The 21,031-nt window shown below is 45.6% G+C and overlaps 1 protein-coding gene and 1 long non-coding RNA gene across 8 annotated transcripts in view; one reads left to right on the top strand and one right to left on the bottom strand.

Moving 5' to 3' along the window:
* The first annotated feature begins 385 nt into the window (after window positions 1-385).
* Window positions 386-17,063, top strand: LOC113252498 (uncharacterized). 2 transcript variants are annotated; one of them, XR_007191023.2, is made up of 5 exons: window positions 386-1,443; window positions 12,112-13,360; window positions 14,036-14,100; window positions 14,248-14,332; window positions 15,715-17,063. It is a non-coding gene; the product is annotated as an uncharacterized LOC113252498 (long non-coding RNA). The 2 variants fall into 2 exon arrangements; XR_006409033.3 differs by having other exon boundaries at window positions 12,112-14,100.
* Window positions 14,522-21,031, bottom strand: part of ZFP1 (ZFP1 zinc finger protein) — a 24,744-nt gene continuing 18,234 nt past the window's right edge. For 2 of the 6 annotated variants that reach the window (XM_026495238.4, XM_048223772.2), the window contains 2 exons: window positions 18,988-19,114; window positions 14,522-17,451 (listed from right to left, as the gene is read on the bottom strand). In XM_026495238.4, the coding sequence (XP_026351023.1) occupies window positions 16,376-17,451; window positions 18,988-19,114 (1,203 nt within the window). In that variant the 3' untranslated portion in view covers window positions 14,522-16,375. Of the gene's footprint in view, window positions 17,452-18,987; window positions 19,140-20,102; window positions 20,503-21,031 lie in introns of those variants that run through there. The other 4 variants (XM_048223773.2, XM_026495240.4, XM_044382513.3 and 1 more) reach the window with 3 other exon arrangements.

The following is a 21,031-nucleotide window of genomic DNA, read 5'->3' as shown; positions in this document are numbered from 1 at the left end:
GGCCCTGGGGTGGGGGGGCCGCCAGTGTCTTAGGGTAGGTGCTTAGCTGACTGCCAGTCCTGGAGGTTAGGGACAGGGGCAGAGCGAGCAGCCAGGACGGGCTCGGGGTCACGGGGCAAGTGTGTGGCAGGAGGGTGGACAGCAGAGGGGGGCTGTAGCTGGGAGAGTGCTAGTTTTAGGGTGGGATTTTAGAGAATGGCTATCCAGAGAGCAAGTAACCAGGAGCCCCGAGTTTTCATAACTCCCAAGAAAGGCTTACCTTTCTATTTACCTTAACGGGCAAAGATGGACCAGGAGTTTACAGGGGAGGGAGCGGGCAACCTTTTCTGTTGAAGGAAATTTGTTGGAGGGGAGACCCTTCTGGGGTAGAAGGAGCGGAGGGGAATGAGTCTGAAGGATCTGGGTGTCTGGGGGTGAGACTCTCCTCTATGTCTAAGTAACCATGTCAGTGCTGTCCAGGGCCCTGTGGCCAGTTTGAGCAATCCCAGTAAAGTGCAGTAGCCTTGCCCCGTAACTAGAGGGAGGACCTGGCAAAAGAAATGTCTCTCCACACTGGGTCAAGTGAGCCTGCTGAGGGTTGGAAATGAAGAAGAGGTCATTTGGGTCACTATGGTCCTGTGAATGATCAACCCAGTTGTGATACTGTGATTTATAGTCAATACATTTGTGGTCTTTGTCCCTGTCCCTGGCACTGGCCCAGAGCACCTAAAACCTTTCCAATGTCCTCAGTGGTGAGAGCACTGGACGTGTTTTTTGCTAGGTTAATAAGGTGACTTTTGAAACGTGTTTAAGGATGGGGGCAGGTTTCCAGTGGAGCCAACCATGTGATTAGAGGACTGGCACTTAGAGTCACACCCGCTGACCTTTGGGGACCGGAGAGGATGTCATCAGTCGTGCCTGTGTAATGAAGCCTCCACCCAGAAGAACAAGGTTGGGAGAGCTTCGGGGTTGGCGAACGAACAGCTGAAGATTCAGAAGAACGGGGCCCCCAGAGAGCATGGAATCTCTGTGCTCTTTTCCCATGCACCCCGCCCTCTGCATCTCTGCTGTCTGGCTGTTCCCCGTTACATCTACTTAAAATAAGATGGTAACCTAGTCAGTAAACGGATTTCTTGAATTCTGTTAGCAGCTCTACAAATTAATTGAACACAAGGGAGGGCTCTGATTTACGGCCAGTTGGTCAGAAGGCCAGGTAGAAACCTGACCTGGGGACTGGTGTCTGAAATGGGGGTGGGGTGCACGTGCAGGCTTACGGGACTGAACCCTTAAACTATGGATTATTGCTTTGCAACCTCAGGAGCTCTCTGGGTGAAATCTGAAACCGGCCTCCGTACAGGGAGGGCGAGGAGAGGTTGCTAGAAGAGGTGGACCTCCGAAGCCTGGCGGGCAGCAGGTTTCATAAGCAAGGGGACGTCCGTGAAGGCTCCCTTGGGCAGCTGCACGGTGAGCAGATCTCCACACCCACCCCCCGAGAATCTCCCAGGTTCACAGGGAGGCCTTAGCGGGGTCCGTCACATGTGCTGTCCAGATGGCCTCAAAACAGGGTCCAGGGCCCCCTCGTACAGGGACCGTGGGGAACATACATTCCAAGGTCAGGGGAGGGGTCAGGAGCTTCTGACCCAACGGATCTAGTTTGTGGGTCAGTAGGTAGTCCTGTCTTCTCGATGATCTCCTCCAGCAGGAGTGTGACGACCTCTCTGGGGAGGTGGGGTCACTGGGCGAACTGACACGGCTGCTCCCGATCCAGACACACGAGCGGTTGTGCCGAGGGAACAGCCCGTGGCGCGGACTGGATAAAAGCCGCTGCGAGGTGTGTCTAACCTGAGAAGGGGGACTGCTCATTCCCCCTTATAAAACCAGGCGGCCCCCCGATGAGCAGCTGACAGAGCGTGGGCAGGCCTGTGGGACTGGCTTGCGGACGACCGGGTCGCCAGCCGCCGCATGTGCCTGTTGCGCAGATTTTAGTAAACGCTGGGACTGAGGGGCCACTTTGTACCTTCCCCGTTAGAAACCTGAACAGCAGTTCCAGAGAGAGCCCTTAGCAGATTCGCCGGGGTGGGGTAGGGAGAAGAGGGCTTTCAGGGACTCCTTGACGCAGGAGCCCATGCGCTGTGATTCCAAACCGTGCTGCTGAAGTCTTGACAGGGGCCCAGGTTCGAGCAGGAGGCTACGGAGATACAGCCTTCGATGGGGTTAAGGGGGAAGTTTGGATGAAAACTGGGCTTTTCTTTTCGAACAGATTTGATGTAAGGTGGTGGCATCTTGTTGACCTGAATGTATGGGATAGATACTATGTCCAAGTGCGGACTCCTTCTCTTGGCTGATGGTTAGGACAGAAGGCCTGTGAGCCCACCGTCAGGCCAGCGTTAATCGGAGATGCCCTACAGAAAGCACGAGAACTGCCTGAGCCCCCAGAGGTGGCTAATTGAACGTGGTGTAGAATATGGGTGGACAAGAAGAGCTGACCCCTTTGGTTCATGACATGCTAGAAACCGGAGTCGTGGTAGCGACAGTCTCCTCACAGTAGCCCTGTGTGCCCTGTGGGAGCAGCGACGGCTCACAGTGACCAAGAGTAAACCACTGAGGACTGGAGAGCCTCAGCGACTCCAGCCACGCAGACACAACAGGCTAGGGGTGCCTGCCTGGCTCAGGCCACGGAGTGGAGCAAGTGACTCCTGACCTCAGGGCTGTGAGTTCGAGCCCCCTGTTGGGTGTAGAGATGACTTAAAAATGAAATCTTAAAAAAAAAAAAAAAAGGACAAAAGAAAACACAACAGACTAAAGGAGAGGAGTCTGGTTCTCAGTGACTGATCTTGCAAGCGCTTTCTTCTCTTCGTCTTGGAAAGGAGCCCACCGCAGTCTGCCTTCGTGCGAGAAGGATCTTGACGTACGTTTACTGTGCTGCCTCCGGTTATCTGAACTCAGCAGCTACCGTAGTGATGTGGTCAGAAAGGATTTGACTTCTGCAGGGCTCAGGCGCAGTCACACGCTGTGGTAATGACGTTATGAGAGATCGGACAGTGAAGATCAGGCTGGGACTGACTCGAGTGCGAGGGTGACGTACAGGACCAACTAGTCCTGGTTAGGAAGTCCAGGAAGGCCCAAGGGTCTCCTCAAGCAGTGACACTCTCAGGAATAACCTGGGCAGGAGCCACTTGGGATGTCATGCAAGCAACTAAAAGTAATTGTCACTGCCCATCCCTAGGACCAAACAAGAAGCTAGCGTTTGGTCAGTGTATTTGGATTTTGGAGAATGCATGCTCCGTATCTGGGAATTTTGCTAACTCCCGTCTCTGAGACGACCCCAAAGAAAGCTGTATTTGAGTGGGGACCTGCACAAAAGCAGGCCGTGTTTGAATTACGGAAGGTGGGAGCTCTCTCGCTGCCTTTGAACCCTTGTGATCCCACTCACATGGGACACATGTTTGCCACCTGTACTCCTGCAGACTGGGGCTTAGGGTGAAAGCCCATGAGCCCCTCTGTAGAGAGCAAGATGGAGTCACTCATGTCAAGCAGTGACGCAAGCAGCCCAAGGGCATTGCAGCCATGGCCAGATACCACCAAAGCCAGCACAGACTGGCAGGACTAAGGACTGATAACCTGTGAGGCCATGTGAACCTGGAAGAACAGAGAGAGGATATCACTAGCACCAGGAAAGCTGCAGAGGCCCAAGGCTGATCACAGCCCTTTAAAAGGGAGGACTTTTGGGGCGCCTGGGTGGCACAGCGGTTAAGCGTCTGCCTTCGGCTCAGGGCGTGATCCCGGCGTTGTGGGATCGAGCCCCACATCAGGCTCCTCCGCTATGAGCCTGCTTCTTCCTCTCCCACTCCCCCTGCTTGTGTTCCCTCTCTCGCTGGCTGTCTCTATCCTGTCAAATAAATAAATAAAAGGGAGGACTTTTGCAGTGAACTGTCAGGCTCTCCAGACGCTGACCATTTCCCGTCTGACCACATGAGAAAGGCAGCTGCCACCAAAGGCTCTGAACATAACCGAGCTGCTCCCCCGTTGAACGTAATAAGCATAAATGTGGAGAGCTGACCCTCACTGCACGGAAGCCTCATCTCGGCCGCACACTCACCGATTTCATGCCGCTTTCATTAACTTCTTACCCCTGTTGTATCTTGGGGGTGTGACTTTGTATTTTTGGACTTTGCTTGTTGGACACATGATGCGGGTTTGGAATCTAGGTGAGGTTCAGTGGGGTGGAGTCTGGAGTCCGGAGCCCACAGCCAAGAAAAAATTCTTTTTTTTTTTTTTCTTTTTTTTTTTTTTAAATGATTTTTTATTATATTATGTTAGTCACCATACAGTACATCCCCGGTTTCCGATGTAAGGCTCGATGATTCATTAGTTGTGTATAACACCCAGTGCACCATGCAATACGTGCCCTCCTTACTACCCATCTCCGGTCTATCCCATTCCCCCACCCCCCTCCCCTCTGAAGTCCTCAGTTTGTTTCTCATAGTCCATAGTCTCTCATGTTTCATTCCCCCTTCTGATTACCCCCCCCCCTTTCTTTATCCCTTTCTTCCCCTACTGATCATCCTAGTTCTTATGTTCCATAGATGAGAGAAATCATATGATAGTTGTCTTTCTCTGCTTGACTTATTTCACTAAGCATTATCTCCTCCAGTGCCGTCCATGTAGCAAATGTTGAGAACTCGTTCTTTCTGATAGCTGAGTAATATTCCATTGTATATATGGACCACAACTTCTTAATCCAGTCATCTGTTGAAGGGCATCTCGGCTCCTTCCACGATTTAGCTATTGTGGACATTGCTGCTATGAACATTGGGGTGCATATGGCCCTTCTCTTCACTACGTCTGTATCTTTGGGGTAAATACCCAGTAGTGCAATGGCTGGATCATAGGGTAGCTCAATTTTTAACTTTTTAAGGGACCTCCACACTGTTTTCCAGAGTGGCTGTACCAACTTGCATTCCCACCAACAATGTAGGAGGGATCCCCTTTCTCCACATCCTCTCCAACAATTGTTGTTTCTTGCCTTGTCTATTTTTGCCATTCTAACTGGCGTAAGGTGGTATCTCAGTGTGGTTTTGATTTGAATTTCCTTGATGGCTAATGATTTTGAACATTTTTTCATGTGTCTGTTAGCCATTTGTATGTCTTCATTGGAAAAGTGTCTGTTCATATCTTCTGCCCATTTTTTGATTTGTTTATTTGTTTCTCGTGTATTGAGTTTGAGAAGTTCTTTGTAGATCTTGGATACCAGTCCTTTATCTGTAGTGTCATTTGCAAATATATTCTCCCATTCCGTGGGCTGCCTCTTAGTTTTTCTGACTGTTTCCTTGGCTGTGCAGAAACTTTTAATCTTGATGAAGTCCCATAAATTCATTTTATCTTTTGTTTCTCTTGCCTTTGGAGATGTGTCATGAAAAAGGTTGCTTTGGCCGATGTCGTAGAGGTTGCTGCCTATGTTCTCCTCTAGAATTTTGATGGATTCCTGTCTCACATTGAGGTCTTTCATCCATTTGGAGTTTATTTTTGTGTATGGTGTGAGATAGTGGTCAAGTTTCATCAAGAAAAAATTCTTGAGGCGTCTTTGGTGCAAAATGGTGGCTTATTAAAGCACGGGGACAGGACCCGTGGGCAGAAAGAGCTGCTGCCCCGGGTTGTGAGGGGTGGCTGATTATATACTATGGGGTTGGGGGAGGTAAGGAAAAAGGAGGTTTCAAAAGAATTTTCATATGTTAAAGAGGACTCACAGGATGACCGAGGTCTTGCCATTGTCCAGCGAAAGTTGCTTTTCCCTCTAGCAAGGCATTAACATGAACATAGCTGGGAACTTCCTGGAGGAACATTACACTCTGCCAGCTTCAAGTATCTGTCAATGGGCTGCAGGTTATAAGGACGTTTAACTGTATCTACATTCCCTTCTGGAAGCTAGGTTATTAATAGAAATGCTTTGTTCTTGTAGACCGCTAAGACAGTTGTCAACGGAGGGAGACTCCGGTCTTGCAGGATTGTGATCTCTATAAGTTCACTATTTCATTTTCCCTGCCTTAGCTTTAGGGCTGCCGGGAGTGCCTGAGGAATGTCACATATATTCCTGTCTGGGGGGGGCGGCGCGGAGTTGTGGGGTGTAGATTCTGCTCTGTCCTCAGCTTGCTTTCTGTTCCCTCATCAGCAAGTATGGAGCCAAGTTAAATGGTAGCAAAATGTCATTGAGTTTGGAATCCTGAAGCTGCTTTACAGTTATGCTAATCGTCAGGATTGAATAAAGCCGTGTCTTTGTGGAAAGACACAACTCGCGTAGGCGCTTTTGTAGAGTGACCGCCAACGGCCTCCCAGCAGTAACCGGGGGATTTTGGACCAGAAAGTTCCCACATAGCGGATGCTGCTGGCCAGTGTCCACCATTTGAGCGACAATTCTTAGCCTGCTCTTGGGCACTGATTAAGACAGTTTCCAGGATGTAAAATAATCATGACACCTGAGATACTCCTAATGTCTTGGGTGATGTCAGAGAAACACTGCAATCAGGAAGGCCGTGCCCAGAAGAGTTCCACAATCACATGGAAATCGTTCACACAGGAGCACGCTGCGTCCACGAGCGGGGAGCCTCTTTTTCTCTAGGACGGCCTTTGGAGCCCCGTGAGGAGCCACCAGAACCAACTGTCCTGTGGATGGGGCTGCAGGAACAGCTCTCATCTGGACAACAAGGAGCTGCTTGGTTGACGATTGGCAGTTTCAAGATGAACGGACAACATGCTGTTTGGAAAGTGAGTTTGCAACTGAGACCAGCACAGTGGCCATACCTAATGTCCCTCCAAAGGGGGAAAAATTGGGGGATAAATCGAGAGAAGGAAAAAATAGTAGCTATGGCTAAAGGATTGAATACATGGGCTATGTGATGGGGGAAATCAAATATTACATTAACATCTTGGAAGAGGCTCTGAGCAAGAGGCGATACGGTCTCTTAGCTGGACCATCCCAGATGCATAGAAGGGTGCGTGTACCCTTGAGGCCACTCCTGCTTTGGGAACCCGACAGGACTGAATGGTAGCCTGCAAATCTGAGTGGCCTCACCATAGGAGACATTTTCATGGGATGTGATGGACCGGATAGTTATTAGTGACTGAATGGGATTCTAGTAATATGCCAGTAACTTGTACTTCTGCCTTTCAAGACTGTTTTTCTATAACGGATCCATGTCTGAGAAGAGGGGATGGGCTGTGAAGTTGTGATTTATGATAAAGGTATATTTAGTCTTTGTCCCCATTTCTGGCACAGAGCTACTAAAATCCTTGGAATTTCCTAAGTGATAAGAGGGATAAAGGTGTCTTTTGTTATGTTAATGAGCTGGCTCTTGGAACACTCCTAAGGATGGGGACTGGTGGCTGATGGAGCCAAGCAGGGGACTGGACTAGAGGATTGGAACTTTGAGTCCCACCCCCTGACCTTTGGGGAGAGGAGAGAGCCTGGGGACTGAGTTCAATCTCCAGCTGTCAGCGATTTGATCAATCCTGCCAATGTAATGAAGCCTTCCTAAAAACCCACAAGGGGCTTAGGACTGAGCCTTTAACCTGTGGAGTCTGATGGGATCTCTAAGTGGATTGTATCAGAACTGAGCTGAATCTTAGGGCACCTAGCTGGTGTCCGAGAATCGCTTGTTGGCCTGGGGGAAACCCCTCTCCAGCACACGCGGTGGCATCGGGCGTGGAGCCCTTCTGCCAATGGAGCCTGCTCTGTGCAGCGGGAGATGGGCCTCCTTCATGCTTTCCTTCGCTGTGAGCCTTAGCTGTCATCGCTGACGGAGCGATGCAAGGGTGGGCACAGCAGGAGGCAGGACGCATCCAGTGAGGAGAGCGAGGGCCCTGGTACGAGTGCATGGCTCCGGGGCCTTCCCATCTCCCTCTTCCCCGTCCGTCACTGCAGGTCTCCAAACCCCGGCACCTTTTCCTTCCGCAGGGGTGCCTTGTGGGGGACGTTTCTTGGTTCTGCCCGGATCAGGCGAAAGCCGAGGGGGTTCTGGGTCTGTGGCATCTTCTCTTGGGGGAAACAAGCCTACAGCCTGGACGGATCTTTGACCAGCTTACAGATCTCTGGATCCTATGGTCTCTGGAGATAGCGGCCAGGGAAAGCATTCCAGCAGCCGGAGTCATAATGCAGACCCCAGCCCCAAAGCTGTGATAGCCAATCACTTCCCTTCTCTCTTTCTGGCCGCATACAGTCTTAGAGGTTTGAGTGTCGGTTACAGTATAGTTTCTGATCTGTTTCTACTTTGTGGTTTTCTCTTGTTACCCTAATCTTGCGTTGTTACTGGAAAAAATGGCAGATGTTCCAATGTTCCTGTGCACCCTCTTCAAAGGCAGCCACTTTGCTTTACAGGACCCCACCCCCACCCCGGGACTGGGGTCCGCCTCCGTGGTGTCGGCCTCCAAGCTCCAAGACCTCGGCAGTGTTAACGCCAGACTTGGCGGTAGGTACGCCATGGCACTGCACAACCCCCAGGAACCTTCCACAGAGGTTTTGCATTTGCCAAGGAACCGATGTACCACCTCAGGGTTTTTAGGACATGCTGGTTGCAATGTTTGGGATGATGGGGTTTTGGAATACCGGTGAAGTTCAGTGCGGTGAGGTCCGGAGCCGACGGCAAAGAAAGAATTCTTGAGACGTCTCTGGTGTAAAAAGCTGGTTTTTTAAAGCAGGGGGACAGGACCCGTGGGCAGAAAAAGCTGCCCTGGATTTGCGAGGTGTGGCTGATTGTATACTTGGGAGTTGGGGGAGGTAAGGAAAAGGGAGGTGTCAGAAGGATTTTTGTATGTTAAAGACTCACGGGATACCAGAGGCCTTGCCATTGTCAAGTGAAGGTTGTTTTTCCTTCTAGTAAGATATTAACGGTAAGACAGTTGGGAGCTTTCTGGAGGAACACTACACTTTTCTGCTTCAAGTATCTGTCAATGGGCTGCAGGTTATAAGGACACTTAATTGTATCTACATTCCCTTCTGGAAGCTAGCCTGTTGATAGAAATGCTTTGTTCTTGTAAATGGCTAAGACGTGTAAACTGAGAGAGACTCCGGTCTTGCAGGATTGTGATCTCTATAAATTAGCTATTTGTTTTTCCTTGATGGCAGCCGGGAGTGCCTGAGGAATGTCCCATATATCCCACGGCGGGGGGGGGCGGGGGTTGTGGGATGTCAGCTTTTGCCTGTCCTCAGCTTGCCTTCTGCTCCCTCATCAGGGACTTTATATTTGTCCTTTTTTTTTTTTTTTTTTTTTTTTTTTTTTAAGTAACATCACACCAGGGATTGAACCCATGATATCCCGTTGGGTCAGGGGATGCAGAATGATAGCAGGCAGTGAAGCAGTGACACAGAGACCACAATCCTGCATTTCCCTTTCGTGGTGCCACTGGTTTCCAGTTGCAAGGCTATTTGACTCACTTGTGTCAGGATGCACTGTCCAGGCGCAACCCACTGCCCAGATGGTCAGAGGTGGAGGTCTCCTGTCCTCCTTTCTTGTGCTAGGCGGGAGCAGATATCCTGTCCTCGTGCCTTTTAGCCCAGAGCCTCTCCTCAGTGTGACAATAGTCTTGTGATCCAACCTACTGCCCTAACTGTCCTTGGCCTCGGGGCATGGAGGACCCTTACATAAATAGTTAAGGCTTTTATAACTACTGGTCCAATCTTCTTGTTAGACAATACGGCCTTGACCCCTACTACTCTGGGAGACCTTGAACTATTACGGCAGCAGTGACATTTCGGGATGAATGCTGTGGGCAACGAATGAGAGAGGTAATAAGCAAAAGCACACAGCGGTGTGACAGACCTCTGGCTATTGGTGTGCCTTTCCCAGAGTGTTACCCACTGGGGTTAGTCAGTCAGGAAACCAGTTGCAGCTAAAGGGCTTTCCTCTCATTTAAGTGCAGGGGCAATCAAGTAATCCTGCTGACTATGCCAATTATTTTGGTCTTGGCCTATTGATAGTGCCGCTATCAGCTAGAAATGCCTGGGGGCCCGCTCCCCTGGGCCCCATGAAAACACCCCACCCCCACCAGACATCGCCCTTTCCCGAACCAGTGTTGTGGCTGGACCACCCCTTGGGGTTCTTCCAATTGCAAGACTCCCTTTGTAATAACTATCAGGAAACCGGTGTTTGGCACACGTACATGGGGGAAGGGGGGACCAAGGTTTATTACTCACAGGTTCTGGAGGGTACCTGACGTGTCTGGGGCCACACAGTGAAGTTGGAGAGGACATGAGTGAGCATGGGCCTGGGGTATGGCTTTTATTGGGGTTGAGGGTGGGGGCCTAGTTTTGTGAGTTTACTCTTTATTAGTGAATTCAAGGGCAGGAACGAAAATGCAGGAAGGGAAAAACAAGAAGCCAAATAGTTACCTAAGTCAACCAGAGACTTCTAAACTAGCGGAAACTTTTGGGGGGTGAGGTCAGGCAGCAGCCTGGCTCTTTACCCAGTTGTGTTGTGCTGGCAATGTGTTCATTTGAAATAGCCATCTTTCAAGTGGATGCCTCAGCATGAAAAGCGTGTCAGGCACATGCATTACAATAAAAAAAAAAAAAAGTATCAAATGTCAGGTGCTTACACTACATTTATCTTACTACTGATTTTTGTTTAATTGTTGCGGTCAGAGAACACACTGTATGATTTCAATCCTTTTAAATGCATTAAGACGTGTATGGCCCAACATATGTCTATTTTGGTAAATGTGCTACGTGCACTTGAAAAGAACGTATATGCTGCAGCTGTTGGTAAAGTGTTCTATGAAAATCAGTTAGATCAAGGTGGTTAATAGTGTTGTTCATATCTTCGTATCTTTATTGAGTTTTTATCGAGTTCTATCAGTTGCCCAGAGAAGGTGTTTAAAACTTAAGCTGTGCTTGTGGATTGTCTTTTCTTCCTTTAAATATGTCCATTTTTGCCTTCTACATTTTGAAGCCCTATTATTGGGCACATACATGTTTATCGTCCTAAACTGACCCTTTTATCATTACCCTTTATCTCTACAATACTGTCTTGAAGTCTACTTTATCTGATATTAATAGTGCTACTCCAAGCTTCTTACGTTTAGTGGTTACATGTAATGTTTTTCCCATTCACTTTCCATCGTTGTTTTTATAGTAAGAAAATGATTCCATAGAGCATGTAGTTGAGCCTTGTTTTTATTATTCACTGGACAGTATCTGTCTTATTAGTATGTTGAACTGTAGGTCTACCATTTTACTTTCTTTTCCTTTCTTGCCTTTTTTTGGGGTTAAAAATATTTTCAGATTTCCATTTTAATTTAGCAGCTTTTTAGATATACCTCTTCTCATGATTTTTTTTTTGATGGTTGCTCTGGACTACAATATACAACCTTTTCATATTTTTCTTAGTATTGTACCACTTCACGTACCTTGAGCAGATTCCTTAGCCTCTCTGAATTTGTTTCTTTATAAACACTAATAAACTTAGGGGTAAAAAAATGGGTTGACTATTAAATGAGCTAATGCATATAAAGCAAACAGCATGCTGCCAAGAGCATAATAAGCAACCAATACCTATTTACCATCACTAATAGCAGTACTGTTGTTACTATTACTGGTCTGGTAGCAGCTGCTGTTGCTAGTATTTTTTATTAGCATTTGACCTCCTGAGGTCACAGGCAGCCATATTAAGCATCCTCAGCAGCTTGACCCATTTGGTCATGTTTTTCTACCTGCTGTCAATCATCCATTCCTCTAGATGGCCTTTTTTTGTCTCAGCAAGACTCCCTTCAGCTGCCCCTTCCTTGCCCAGGCCTGGCCATCCTGTGCCCACTCTTCAGCCTGTTGCTGTACCTAGTACAGCCAAACCAGTTGACCATAGCCAGTCCCTGCCCTACCCCTAGCCTGATCCTTATCACAAACTAAGTCTGGCTTTATTTTTCAACATTACAGTGTCTGTTGTCCTGAGCAAAGTGATCTGAGCCCATAGTCCCACAGGCCTCTTGCTACCTTCAAACACATACTTCCCAACATGAGAGGACTTCCCACATCTTGTTCTCTCCACTTCAGTTTAAAGGGGGCAACCCCTGCTCAGTCCTGGCTTCTCCTCACTTTGCTAAGAGGTATCAACTTTTATGCACTACTCTTCCTTTTCTCGTTTTCAGTAATGGCTTCAGCACCTTGCAGGGATACCAGCCTCAGATAACTCCTCTTCCCACATTCAGCATCAACCAGATGGACAAAGTGCTCAGGTCAGCCCTGTCCCAGATCACCTAGGGGTAGAATTCCAGTCTTGAGGTAAGAATGGGTAATTTCAAGAGTCTGGATGGGCTGGAGGAAGAGGAATTGTTCAAATACCAGGAGACATTATGAAGAGATCTAGGAAAGCAGGAATTCAAGTGATCTTGAATTTGCAAGAAGATTTCTCACTGATTGCCGACAGTCAGTAATAGAGAAAGCACTTGGTTGCTATTCAAAGTTTTGCTGAAAGCCATTGAAGTGGGGGCCATGAATTGGCAGAACTTGATTTCTTACGGTTCTCCTCCTAAGGGAGGGGGGTTGTTACTGGGCACCTGCCCAAATTCTCTTCCCAGTTAGCATCAAGCTCACTTAATTCTTAAAAAGCAGATGATGCTATTCTTTATTCGAAGCTCTCCTGTGGCTTCTCATTTTTCTCACAGGGGCAGGCCCAGCCCATACCTATGCGTCCGGCTTCCTGTAGTCTGTCCTCCACCCAGGTTTTCTGACTGCTCCTGGGAAGCACTGCTAACACACAAATACCTCCAAGACAGGAGCCCTCTGTCACAATATGATCTTGTCCACCACTGTATTCCTGGCAGCCCACAAATGCCTGCTCCCTTGTTGGTGCTTAAAATGTCTTTTGTATGAATGGATGTCCCCACATCCACTATCAGTGTCAACAGCTGTGGTCTGGACTTCTCATGGGGGTTTTATGCTCCCTTTACTATCCAATAACTAAAGTCTTCAGTACCCATCTATGGGTTCTTTAACACGAGTCTCACTAGCCTTTATAGGTGGTGTTTTGGTTTGTTTGTTGTATTTTGGTTAATATTCTGACAGTCCTTATAAAACTGAGAAAAGTAGATTGTCCTCTATTCAGATATGTTACATACAATTCAATGTGTATGTCTGAGATAGAAGAGCAGCCTCATGGGACAGAAGAGATAAGACCTGAGGAATAGAAGGTCACCAACACTGTGCTAAGATCTGGAACACTGGAGCAGAGGGTCCCAGATAAGTTCTATTGACCACTGCTCAGCAGGATGAACTATGGGAGTTTTCCCCTTCAAAATCCCCAGAGTACAGACCTAGCCAAGTCAGAAGATGTAAGTGGAGACCAGGTACCAAGAGTCCACTCTACTTTGGCCAGCAGGATTTGATGGGACAATCGAGGTAAGTAGTTGAGTCAAGAAAAATTCTAGCCATACAAGGCCTGGGGATGTCCCAGACCAGCTGTCTGGTTGGGAGAGGGGCTGTGTGTCATCATGCAGCTGCAGAGAATGAGGATGGAGCAGGGGTGGCTGGAATGAAACCTCTAGCTGCAGTCACCTCCCCCCAACCCTGAGTACCCCAGAGTACCTCACATTTCCATATTTTTTCAAGCTGTGCCTCAGCATCTCATCCCATAGTTTCCTTAGACCTACAATCCCACCATCCTTAGACTTAACAGTAGAGAGATGCCAATTAAATTTATCAATGGCAGCCTTATGCCAAGATGGTCCCCAACTTTAAATTTAGAAAGCATTAAACCATGGGGAAAGCTGCAAGTATTTAAGCATTTTAGTTATGAAAAAGGTTATTTGTGGAAACAGGAACTCCAAAGTTAAAATATCTAATGGAATAAAGACAGGTAAGGGGGCCAAGTGTAGTGGGCATGGGTGTTGGAGTCAGATTAGGGAGAGGTCAGAATCCAGAAACAGCCCCTACTGGCTGCGTTGCCTCTTGGCCTGCTGTACCCAGCGTGATGCAAGGTGGAAATGCAGCCAAATGCCCAGGTTGTAAGAACCTCTTTCAGGAGAAGTTTCATCTAAAAGCACTTTTTTTTTCCCCCCTGATCTGGATTTCTAGGGCCTTGGGAGCAAGCAGCTCACGAAAGGACAGTCACCCCAATGATTACCTTTGCCTTTGTAAAGGTGGGTGTGTTTTCTCAAAGCATTTGTAATTTGCTGATTTGTAATAATGACCTTGCCATTCCTTGCAATTTTTTCATGGGTTTTTCTGTCTTTCCTATTTTTTTTTTAATTAAATGTTTCCTTGTGTGAACAATGAATATCAAATAGGTGTTTTCATGGAGAACACAGGCTCAAGCACACCACACAGCTATGAAAGTTAGAGGCCCAGAAGAGCAGACAGCTGTTTTATAAAGTAAGAGAACCTGCCTTATGTTAACTAATGTTAATGATCTGATTGTGTTATGAGTTATGGTATTTAGTATAAATGGGTTAATTTAGGGACCAAGGAATGCATGACACATTTTCCATTAGACTTAATGATAATTATATTTTTTCATATAGAATTTTATTATCCAGGACCATAAAATCATACAAATACACATGTTCTTAGATCTTTATTTTAAAAATGTGGCGCACACACACAAACTTTCTCTCCCCTCTTCCCCCGCCCCCTTCTCATTTGACCTGGAGGTATTTGCTCCTACACATTCTTTTCCATGGAATACCATCCAACCATGGTATATTTTGCCTGCAGTTTAATCATTCTCTTACTGATGGTCATACATTGTTTCCATTTTTGTCCTTATCAAAAAATACAATATACATTGATAAACATATAATCTTAAGTACTGGCACTTTACTTTTTTCTTAGGGATAGATTCCCAGGAGTGAGATTCCTGGATTAAAGGGTATGTGTATTCTTAATGTTAAGAGTCACACTTTACACATGTCTAACAGCAGTGTATGAGATGAATCTTTCCCTTGCTTCCTTGCTTGTAGGAGACAAGATGACAATTTAGACAAAGACTTACTGGACTATAGATGTTCTGGTTAACCTATTCAGAAAGTCACTCCCATTCATATAGTCACAGCACATCAATGACATTCAGAAACAAGGAAAAAGGCCAGTTACAGTTGCCAGTGACAAATCTAGTGTGTGATTTATGACTGATCAGGAGAGAAACTTGGGAATATGAAATCAATAGTAAGATGGTTTGCCTCTGAGTTATGCAAAAAGCTTTTTTTTTTTTTTAAGGTTAATTGTTAAACATCTGGAGAGATCACTGAAAAGCCTAACTTCTAAGGTGTTTGTGAACCTTTAAAGGAAAAGCTTAACTTTTACTCGAGTTCCAAAGGGAGATGCTTTGGGTTGATGACAGTGAAACTCAGGGAGTGGAAATGCCTCCTTTAAACAGAATGTGGCAAAAACGCATTTCTAAAGTGTGTTGTGCACATGGACATTTTAAAAAGCAGTAAGACATTTACTGACAGTTTCTTAAATTTTTTCTCTAAAGTCTCTAAAATGTAACATTTGTGAACCACATACACATCCTACTTTTTTGTAAGACAATTCATAAAATATTAAGAGAAATAGGGAAACACACAAATAAAAGTACGAGTAGTTTCTGGGTTATACACTATGTTAAAAGACATGCATTCGTAGGTAACACCCCACTGCAAAGTGACTGTGCACTAGAGACGGGCCCTCTTCGGCTGGGGTGCGTACTGAGCGCCCATCGGCCCGCCGTGCTCTTTCACTCGCTAAATCCCCTCTGCATTCTCACTCACTCACAGACTGACGTGAAGAATGCTTCTAGCAACCCCAGAAGCAAGTTAAAACTCCAACATTGTCTTCTATTTACTGAAGAGGCAGCGGAATAACGATGGTCAGACCGACTCTCTACGTCAGCGAGCAGCAGGAGACAACAGAGGCCACACGCCCCCTGAACGGTTACCTATTTCATGTGGAATGCATACCGGCTTGGGAAAGGTACTGAAAAACACATGATGTTCAGCATGGAAAATCTTATTCGTGCCCCAACTGTCAGAGGACAAGAATTTCAAACTCCCAGTGACTGTGTTAAATGTACATGTGTAGGTCTAAGATAGGATCACACAGAACCACTAAATTCCTAAGGTACTGACTGATCCTTTATGCTGCTGCCCAGAATATTTCATTCTTGAGTCATTCAAGATTTTAACAAGCTCACGGTAATACCATTAAGCATTTCTATTTAGAGTTGGATATGTGCTGATATATATTCTTTAGCTGGGCGTCATCTCTCACTTTGGGTACGACAGTGTTCTGAGGGGACCCTGTTTTTACATGTTTTCCGATGTGATGGATTGTATCTCACTGTGAATTTCCACGTGCCTTCAGTACCTTCGTGCAGTTTCTCCCCCACAGGAAGGGTTGGGGTGGAAGGGTTTTCCACAGTCCTGGCTGGCTGCATTCTCAGGGCTTTTCCCCCAGGTGAACTCTCTGATGGACACTGAGCCGGGATTTCCTACTGAAGGCCTTCCCACATTCAGCACACTCATATGGTTTTTCTCCTGTATGGATTCGCAAATGTAATCTAAGGGTTGACCTCTGGCTGAACGTTTTGCCACATTCAGTACATTCATAAGGTTTCTCTCCCGTATGAGTTCTCATGTGTATAATCAGTTGTGAGTTCTGGATAAAGGACTTCCCACATTCACTGCACTCATAGCGTTTCTCCCCCGTGTGAATTTTCTGATGTATAATGAGGTTGGATTTCTTGAAGAAGGTTTTTGCGCATTCATTACACTCATAGGGTCGTTCTCCCGTATGAATTCTCTGGTGTGTAGTAAGTTCAAATTTCTGGGCAAATGTCTTGCCACAATCACTGCATTCATAGGGCTTCTTCTCCATATGTGCTCTCTGGTGTACGATGAGGTTTGACTGGTGGGTGAAAGCTTTTCCGCATTCAATACATTCAAAGGGTTTCTCCCCCGTATGAATTCTTTGATGTTTAATGAGGTTTGCCTTATGAGAGAAGGTTTTCTTACATACATTACATTCATAAGGTTTTTCTCCAGTGTGTATTCTCTTGTGACTAATGAGGAGTGACTTAAAGGAGAAAGCCTTGTCACAGTAATTACAAATAAAAGGTTGTACCAAATTTCTTATTTTCTGATGTTTAAAAATGGCTTCTTTAAAGACTTTTCCGCTTTTGCTATATTCAGAGTATTCTAATCCATTATGGGCTTTCTCTTGCTTCAGATAGAGGAGTGCTTTTCCAAATCCGTTACACTCATCAGCTCTCTTTCTTATGTAGTTTCTATTACTATTAAGTAAGTCTGAATTCGATTTCAAAGTTTTTTCATATAAGTCGTATTTATAGGGTACTTGCCTTAAAGAAACGAAATCTGTGCTCAGATTAAATGTTTTTCCAAAGAGATTACCTCTTTCCTCAATTGGGGTTTGGTTCTTGAATATGATAAACGGCCTCGCCTGCTCATCTGGATTGCTGCGGTCCCTCTCCACCTGGTCGTCGGCCTTCCACACCTCTAGGAGAGAGCACATGAGACACGCTCTGTCAGCCCCTTCCCTATGATGTTACAGAATATGAAGCCTCCACAAAGTTATATTGTGGGGCTGCCTCTACCGTGTGGGATCCAGTCTTCCAGTATTTATTAGTAAGTCTCCAATGCAAATTTTGCCTAGTTCTTAAACTTTGAAAGACAAAAAAAAGCCCTTGGCAAAAAAAGTGGAAACTGACAATGGACGAAAGTAGCATTGCTAGATTACAAAATGGCCCTAAAAGGTGAAATAAAAAAACAGAGGACAGCAAACAGGGCACAAATGATGTGGGAATGCTGGCAAGCAAGTCTGGGGACAAAGGAGATTCAGAATTGTCCTCAAGAACAGCGAACAGCAGAGACCAAGAAAACAAGAAGATGAAGATGTTAAAGGAAAAAAGCCTAGGCTGACGTGAGTTTAGCAACTACCTCTTAGGCTCTGAATGACTATGGTCTGCTCATCTCTGCCAAACAACTTCCTCAAATCAACACTTCTCACAGGTCCGCATAGCTGATCCTATTGCCAAGATCCAAATCTCTAAAGTATGACTTTTGCAAGCGGAGGACAAGATACAGAACTCCTATTTTGTGGGAAATAAGAAAATTAAGCCAAGGGTCCAAGATTCTTGTGACAGAATCATTTGTTTCACTCCTTTTTTCTACTGAAATATTTTTCTCCTAATATGTTGAATTTCTTCTCTAAACCAGTCTTGTCCCTGCTTTTATTTGAAAGAAATCTTAAGGAACAGATCCAACCTTGACCTAGACCTTTAATAACCTTTCTTTTCATCTGTGTGTTCCTGGTTACTCCTGACTCTTGTGATCCTGCTGCCATTGTGTCTAGGACAAAGACATCACACTTAAAGATTTTTTTTCTCCCCTTAAGGCTATTTTACCAATTCCATGACCTAAAATATCAAAGTCACCATTCTGACAAATTGAGAATACTAATCAGAAAAGTTTAGGACAGGTGAGGCAAATAAGTGTGAGGGAAAAACAAAAAAGTTAAACAGGAAAAAAGTTAAGCAGGGACAGACTGATAGTTGGAGGTATGATTCTGAGATCTGAGGGATATAGGTCATCTGGTCTTGACCATCTCTAAATGTTTGGGGACATGAAAACTGATTCTTCAAAATATTTTGAAATATTTCAACCCATTCATAATCCCTAGGATATTACTTCCAGTGGCTTCTGATTCTCCTTCCCTCTTCTGCCATCTTCCCTAGAAAATTGTGAACTGGCAATTGTTAATATGCTATCAATACTTCTCTTCCTGTTGCCTGAAAATCACATCTGGTTTGATAATATCAGATAACTTGCTAATGGAACATAGCTCCTAACTGCTTGGACTTCAGAAATCCCCAAAATAAAGAAGGTAGAACCTGTGAGTCTGCACGCTCAGCTTTAACAACTGAAGCTCAAGGCCAAAACCACTCCCTAATTCAGCAGCTGAGAATTTCCGGTAACGGAGCACGTACACAGAGGGCAGGCAAACACTGAGCTACACCCGAAAGAGGCCCTTACCCACTGACAGTAAGTTGCTGTAGTTCTCCAGCATCACATCCATGTACAGGATCCTCTGGGAGGGGTCCAGCTGCTCCCATTCCTCCTGAGTGAAGTCCACAGTCACATCCGTGAATGAAACAGATCCCTGAAATGGCATATTGCTATTCATTCTGAAATGACCAACATTTGATCATGTAGAAAGGATATGTGAAAACTTATTCCTACCTTGTTACAAAAGTCATTCACCATGAAAATGTATAGAGAACACCAACTATACATCTTCAGGGTTTTATGTTTCCAAAAAAATATTTTTAAAATAGTTAAAGCATTAATTTACATTCCCCTATACCTCTGGCACTACCATATTTGACAGACATCTAGTCACTGTTCTCTGAAAATGCGTACAGGGAAACACATAAATACACAGTACTTACTGTTACCAGTGCAGAGATGCTCATATAGGTGGTTCTGTGGTATCAAACCAGATGATACTAAAGAGTTTATTAAAGGTTTAAATATTTAAAGGCAGAAGATGAACTTCCAGTTTTTTTGTTTTTTTTTTTAAAGATTTTATTTATTTGACAGACAGCCAGTGAGAGAGGGAACACAAGCAGGGGGAGTGGGAAAGGAAGAAGCAGGCTCCCAGTAGAGGAGCCTGATGTGGGGCTCGATCCCAGAACGCCGGGATCACGCCCTGAGCCGAAGGCAGATGCTTAACCACTGTGCCACCCAGGCGCCCCGATGAACTTCCAGTTTTAAGACAACATGTCAGACATAACAGATCTCTCTACCATATCCAACCGATAAAAATGGCAGAAAATCAAAAAATAAACAAGTGGAACTACATCAAACTGAAAAGCTTCTGCACAGAAAGAAAACCAACAAAATGCAAAGGCAACCTACTGAATGGGATAAAATACTTGCAAATCATCTGAGAAGGGGTTAATATCCAAGATATACAAAGAACTCAGAGCTCAAAAGCAAAATTATCCAATTAAAAAATGGGCAGAAGATCTGAACATTTTTCCAAAGGGACCTACATATGGCCAACAGGTACATGAGAAGATCACTCAACACATCACTAATCGTCAGAGAAATGCACATCAAAACCACACTGAGATATTACCTCATACCTGTTAGAATGGCTGCTATCAAAAAGATAAGGAATAAACGTTGGCGAGGATGTGGAAAAAAGGGAACTCTTGTGCACTGCTGGTGGAGAGGTAAACTGGTACAGCCACGAAGGAACACAGTATGAAGCTGCCTCAAAAAACAGAACTACCACATGATCCAGCAACTCCACCTCTGGGTATTTATCCAAAGAAAACAAAAAACACTAACTTGAAAAGATACATGCAGGGCGCCTGGGTGGCTCAGGTGGTTAAGTGTTTGCCTTTGGCTCACCTCATGATCTCAGGGTCCTGGGATGGAGTCCAGCATTGGGTTCCCTGCTCGGCGGGGAGTCTGCTTCTCCCTGTGCCCATCCCCCCCAATCGTGCACGCACTCTCACAAAAATAAATATTAAAAAAAAAAAAAGATAAATGCACTCCCACATTCACTGCAGCCTTATTTACAATACCCAAGAATGGAAACAACCTACGAGTCCAAGGATTGACAAGTGGAAAAGGAAATGTGGCATATATATATATATACAATGGACTATTTACTCAGACATTAAGAGAGAAAATCTGGTCACTTGTGAAAACACGGATGGATCTTAAGGGTATCATTCTAAGCAAAATAAGTCAGAAAGACAAATACTATATCATCTCACCTCTATGTGGAAACTAAACCCCCAAACAATCAAGCTCATAGATACAGAGAACAGACTGGTTTCCAGAGTGGAAGGTGGGGAGTGGGCAAAATAGGGGAAGGGAGGTCAAAAGGTACCAACGTCCAATTATAAGACAAGATGTGGGGATGTGATGTGCAGGATGGTGACTACAGGTAACGATACTGTATTGCATATCGAAAGTTGCTAAGTTCTCATCACAAGGAAAAAAACTAACATGTGGTAATGGATGTTTATCAGACTCATGGTGGTGATCATTTAGCAATATA

The sequence above is a fragment of the Ursus arctos genome, unplaced genomic scaffold (assembly GCF_023065955.2).
Source record: "Ursus arctos isolate Adak ecotype North America unplaced genomic scaffold, UrsArc2.0 scaffold_19, whole genome shotgun sequence".
Lineage (NCBI taxonomy): Eukaryota > Metazoa > Chordata > Mammalia > Carnivora > Ursidae > Ursus > Ursus arctos.
This window is presented reverse-complemented; position numbering and strand designations above follow the sequence as displayed.